The sequence below is a fragment of the Octopus bimaculoides genome, chromosome 26 (genome assembly GCF_001194135.2).
Source record: "Octopus bimaculoides isolate UCB-OBI-ISO-001 chromosome 26, ASM119413v2, whole genome shotgun sequence".
Taxonomy (NCBI): Eukaryota; Metazoa; Mollusca; class Cephalopoda; order Octopoda; family Octopodidae; genus Octopus; species Octopus bimaculoides.
The window spans coordinates 21,597,289-21,603,450 of NC_069006.1; the positions used below are offsets into that span (position 1 = coordinate 21,597,289).

Consider the following 6,162-nt stretch of genomic DNA (forward strand, 5'->3'; position numbering starts at 1 on the left):
TAACTGAGTGTCTTTTTGGTTCTTCAACAGTGTCTCTATGTAGACTTTCTTCTCGGCAACTTCTGCCTCTAAATGGGCTTCTTCATCTCTGAGATTATTTAAATCAGCACGCAAGCTATTTAACTCTTCTTCTTGTTCCTAAAAATTCAAAAACACATAAATAAGCCAAAAGAAACAACAACAACAACAACAACAACACTTTTCTACTATAGGCACAAGGCCTGAAATTTTGAAGGGAGGGGACTAGTTGATTACATCGATGCCAGTGCTCAACTGGTCCTTAATTTATTGACCCCCAAAAGGATGAAAAGCAAAGTCAACCTCAGTGGGATTTGAACTCAGAAAATCTCAACCATCCATTACATGATTTGTAAAAGCCTTGTTAAGTGATGTTTCCAAAACAGCAAATTCATAATGGCTATGTTATATGTTTTACTAAATGTCACACCAAATTTCTGTTTATATTCAAAATTTGTTGAAATGCAGAGTGACTGGACTTCATCAGAAATAAAAGACAGTAAAGTGTTACAATACAGACAAACACATTTTGTGTACACACGTGTAGGAGTATGTGTGTTTTCATGTTTATAACTGTCTCTCACTACTTACAAAACCTGTGTTTGTTTGATTATGTTCCTATATCTTAGAAGTTTGGCAAAAAAAAAAATATAAACAATTAGTACCCAACTTGAAAATAAGTACTGACTGGTGGTGCATGCATATGCATGTGTGTGTGTGTATATGTAAGTGAAGGTGCATGGCTCAGTGGTTAGGGCATCGAGCTTACAATTGTGATACTGTGAGTTCAATTCCCAGACAAGGCTCTTTGTTGTGTTCCTGAGTAAGACACTTTATTTCACGTTGCTCCAATTCATTCAGCTCTAGAAATGAGTTGTGATATCACTGGTACCAAACTGAATCAGCCTTTACCTTTCCCTTGGATAACATCAGTGGCATGGGGAAGAGAAACTGGTGTGCACGTTCTCCCCTCTCCATGCATGGTCTTCCATAAACAACCTTGCCCACACTTGCGCCTTGACCTTGCATAGTGTCGGTAGAGAAGAAATAATAGATTAGTAAAAATCAAGAGAATAGAGATTTACATATCCAGGTTTTATTAGACGGTTAGTCACATCTTTCTTTGTCAGTACCTACACGTGTTTGCACTGCAAGCCAAGTGGAAATCTGTAGGTACTGACAAAGATGTGATTAACTGCATAATAAAACCTGGATATGTAAATCTCTATTCTCCTGATTTTTATTAATGTGTATGTATATATATATAAAAAATCACTTGTGTTATATACAGGGGTGGGCAAAAGTAGGCATACAGTTGCTTATTGCAAGTGGAATGTTGTTTTCATTTTGCAATTTCTTTTTACAAACCTAAGCGATTCGTAAGTCGACTAAGGGGGTTTGCAGGAGATGCCAAGTTCATTGGAAACCCTCTTCTGTGATTTCTGGGGACTTTGAGTGAGTGCTGGAGCCAAGCCACTGTATACCTACTTTTGTGCACCCCTGTATGTCAAACTTATCTTATGAATACAGAGACGAATATATTTATAGTTGAACTAGAATACAAAATCATTTATTCCATGAAAATGAATTTTTGTATTTTGGATTTTCACATATGAATACATAGAGAAAAACTTCTTTTCCTCTCGTGTTAGGAAGTTAAACTTATTTTAATTAGACAAAAAAAAATATATGTAGATAAAAACATTTTGACACATTTTCAGCCTTTTTCTCAGTATTTTTCTTCAGAACATTCAGAAAAACCCAACAAAAACTGATCGTATTCTACTCTGATGAGGCTCACACACATGGCTGTTTCTGAGTAGTATTCATCTGTATACCAACGATTATAAACAATGTTCTTCTAGAATGGTCTTTGAATATAAACTCAGCAACTTAAACACCGAGTGTCATTTTGGTCAGCTGAAAGCAGTTTTGGTACAAACTTGGCAGACACACATCTCATACCCAAATCTTCAGTGATAATGGACTGAATTGTAACTAATCTGCACATCTTCTGATAACTCACGGATGAGGATTCGACGATTTCCCCTCATGGCTGCATGCACATCTGTGATGATTTCCTCACTCTCAGAACGTTTGTCAATTTCGACATTTTTTCGGCCAATCAAATAAAGTACAAAGCAGGTGCTGGGATCATAGCATCGAACTAAGGCAAAATTACCAGTCTCTGTTCTCATAGTACCTTTTTTAAACATTTTCCTAAAGGTTCATGCTTGTTTACAAACTTTTAATTTGCCCATGTTTCATATGTTCTGAGTAATACAGAGCTTTCCTTTTATAAGATCCAAATTACGCTTTTGGTTGAAGAAAATTGAGAATGTATATTATATACGATGTATGGACTCTAGCGATGTGTCCTGCATATCATTTCTATGGTGCATTTATACCAGGAGTATATGTCCTGTGTATCACGTGATACACAGGACAAGAAAAGGGTTAAGGGGGATAGGAATTGTTTTATCCAAAAGAGAAATCATCATCATCATTATTTAGCATCTGTTTTCCATGCTGGTATGAGTTAGCCCAGGGATTCTCAACTATTTTCTTATCTATAGACCCCTTTGATTACTATTTTACTCTGGTGGGCCCCCACAGCCATCCATTGTTTAAAAACTAGTTTTATAGAAACCTCTTTCAAAATTCCTATTTTGTTTGTCACCCATTAACTTGTGTCGGTTGAATTATGTAAAACATTAGAGAAAGAAACCTAGCTGTTTCTTGCAATACAAACCAATGCATACATCTAAAGTAAAATTTTTTTCAGTGCCACATAAACGTCCCCAGGCCAGTGCTGTGTAAAAGCACCAAGTACACTCTGTAAAGTGGTTGGCATTAGGAAGGTCATCTAATTATAGAAACCATGCCAAAACAGACATGGAGTCCAGGCAGCTCTTCAGCTGGTCAGCTCCTGTCAAACTGTCCAACCCATGCCAGCATGGAAAACAGATATATGATGATGATGATATATATGATGCATGGACTGCAGGGAAATATATCCCATGTCTCAAATACGATACAGATGACAGGCAAAGAATTAAAGGGATATTTCACCTGAAATATCAGAACTGAATACCTATTTCTCAGAAATTGTTTCAATAATTTGTTGTTGTGATTTAATGTTCAATTTGCATTGCTTATAGCCTTCTCATATTCTGCTATGCTTCAAATACAGAACATTCTTCTATACGCGTGTGTGAGTGTACCTGTGTTCTTCCATTTTATGTCTTCTCGGAAAAAAATTTACTGATAACGTTTGGAGAAGAATATTGCTGAAGAGTGAAATGTGATCACTGAAGAAATATTATACTTACCATTTTGTGGATTTTTGAGAAAGAAAAATAAACAAATACAATGATTTGCCATTCTCAGGAATGAAAAAGAATGAAAATTCCTATAGAGACTACCCATATAAATGCAAACAAAATTATCAATGCAATTTTTTTTCCCAAATCCTTAGAAATTCCTTATGTTCCTAAAGGATATATAAATACATGCTTCAAAAAAAAAAAAAAAATGTCAGAAAATATAATCCAGAATATTTAATACTAACCTACCAGCAACTGCCTTTGTACCATGCAACCAGCTAACCAACCAACCAGCTCAATAACATCTCGATTTTATTTAAAGTGTTCGTATTTAATTAAAACCTTCCGTTACAGTTTTGAGTAAGAAATTTAAATGATATAGGGTGTGACCTAAAACACCAGCTGATATTGGTTTCAAATTTTGGCACAAGGCCAGCCAAGTTCAAGGGAGAGGGGTAAATTGATTACATTCACCCCAGTGCTCAACTGTTATTTATTTTATTGACCCAAAAGGGATGAAAAGCAAAATTGACTTCGGCAGAATTTGAACTCAGAACGTGAAGACAGACGAAATGCCACAAAGAATTTTGCCCAGCAGGCTGACAATTCTGCCAGTTTGCCACTTGGCAGCATGTAAATATTGGATCTAAAAAGTCATTGGATACAGAAACGGCAACCTTCAACTTTTCTTGTTTACAAGGGGTGTTTTTAAACCCCTATATTTACATGCTATTATTTACAAAGTCAATCTCAGTAGAAATTGATGTCAGAAAATAAAGACAAACAAAATGCTGCTAAGCCAGTGGTTCCCAACTTTTTCACAATGGTTCCTGTCAGTGGTTCCCAACCCTTTTACTGAAATAAGTTTTCCAACAGATACCTTTTAATGTGTTTATTCTTATATATGTGTGTGTGTGTGTGTGTATGAAATTTTGAATTTAGTTCACGGACCCCCAGTTCTACCTTTGCATACCAAAAAAGATGAAAAGCAAAATTGATCTCAGTGGAATTTGAACACAGAAGAAGTTTCAGGTGTGAAAGCAAGGTTTAGAATCAAAGGGGCTTAGAGTCAATGTTGCAAAGACCAAAGTTCTAGTAAGTAGGAAGGCGAACACATCACACACCCCTTCAGGTAGGTGGCCCTGCTTGATCTGTAGAAAAGGTGTAGGTAGAAACTCCATAAGATGTACCCAGTGTAAGCTATGGACACATAAGAGGTGCAGCAACATCAAAGGGAGATTTAATCAGGAAGATAGTTTTCGTGTGCGGCAGATGCAGAGGGGCAATAATCATCAGAGATGCTCAGAAAACAGATTCCATCACATGGCAGGAAGAGAAACTAGAAGTAGTTGATAGCTTCCGCTACCTAGGTGACCAAGTCTGTACTGGGGGTGGATGCTCAGAGAGTGTTACCACTAGAATAAGAACAGCCTGGGCAAAGTTCAGAAAGCTTCTACCCCTACTGGTGACAAAGGGCCTCTCACTCAGAGTGAAAGGTAGATTGTACGATGCATGTGTGTGAACTGCCATGCTTCACAGCAGTGAAATTTATCTATAAGGGGCTGTTTTTAAACCCCAATACATGTTCTGAGTTCGAAACTTCCACCAAAATTTCATACCAAATATATTCCAAACAACAGTTTAATAATGACATGGTTATGTTACTAAACTCTTCACTATTTTCAAAATTAACTGTGATAAACGTAGTATAATATGGTAACAAAAGGGTTAAAGTGAACTAAATTAAACCTTTCCAATATGGTAACAAAAGGGTTAAAGTGATCTAAATTAAAACCTTCCATCAAATTCTATATTAATCTATGTTTCAAATACCAGTTTACTAAAGACAAAATAATTGTAATAAATTCTACTTTATTTTCATTATTAATTTTAACAAAGAGATTTTCAACAGAAATATGATAACAAAAGAGTTAATTTTCTAATATACACTTTATTTTATATTACATAAATGCATTTTCTAGATGTATATTTTTCTATTCACAATATATACCATCTTCACATTACACACCCACGCTCCCCATTATATCACAATATTTTCTTTAAATGAATTTTGCAACTAGGAGTAAGTTACAAATGACATCTGGTAGGGGATTTTCTGTATCTATTAATACTTAGGTCATTGTAAAGTACCAGCGATGAATCCCAATCTAAAAAAAAAAAAAAAAGACTTGCTCAAAACTCTGATCAACTTACAAAACTATCGTAATGAAAGTTCATAAGAACTCCATGCAAATGTATAATATACATATGTGTGTGTATGTGAGTGTACACACACATTACTGAAATTATCCAAGAAGTCATTTGATGTTACATAACAGTCTTCGCTGATGAGCTCAGAATAAAACTAAAACATGTCTTGAATTGTCTGCAGTGCACACCAGAAGAGAAAAAAAGAAAAGAAATGAAAAAAGCTATTGGATGCAAGCATAAGTGTGTGATTACACAGTTCCTGTGGCAACTACAGGGTTTCAACCCCACTGTGCTGTATGACAGCATAGAAAATGATGACACAAGTAGGCAATATAGACATTGATTACACAAATAATAATAATAATAATAATAATAAGCTGACTGAACAGTGGGGAGAAAATAAACTGCTAACAAAGATAATAACCTAACATGCATCAGGCTGCAAGTGAACGAAGAAACGAGGGAGAAATAAATATAGAGACGAATAGGTTTTTTTTTTTTAGTTGTCTTTCGTGTTTTTGTATTCTTTTTTTTCTTCTTGTCATTTTGTCTTTAAATGGAAACAGAGATGAGAAAGAAAAAAAAAAGGAAAAAGAAATGAAAGAAA

General features: G+C 35.3%; 1 protein-coding gene across 1 annotated transcript in view; it reads right to left on the minus strand.

Annotated features, from left to right (window-relative positions):
• LOC106880671 (epidermal growth factor receptor substrate 15-like 1) overlaps positions 1-6,162 on the minus strand; it is a gene marked incomplete at both ends in the record, with an annotated part of 32,953 nt that overhangs the window by 2,526 nt on the left and 24,265 nt on the right. The window contains one exon of the mRNA XM_052976928.1: positions 5-138. Within this exon, the coding sequence (XP_052832888.1) occupies positions 5-138 (134 nt within the window). The remainder of the gene's footprint in view (positions 1-4; positions 139-6,162) is intronic.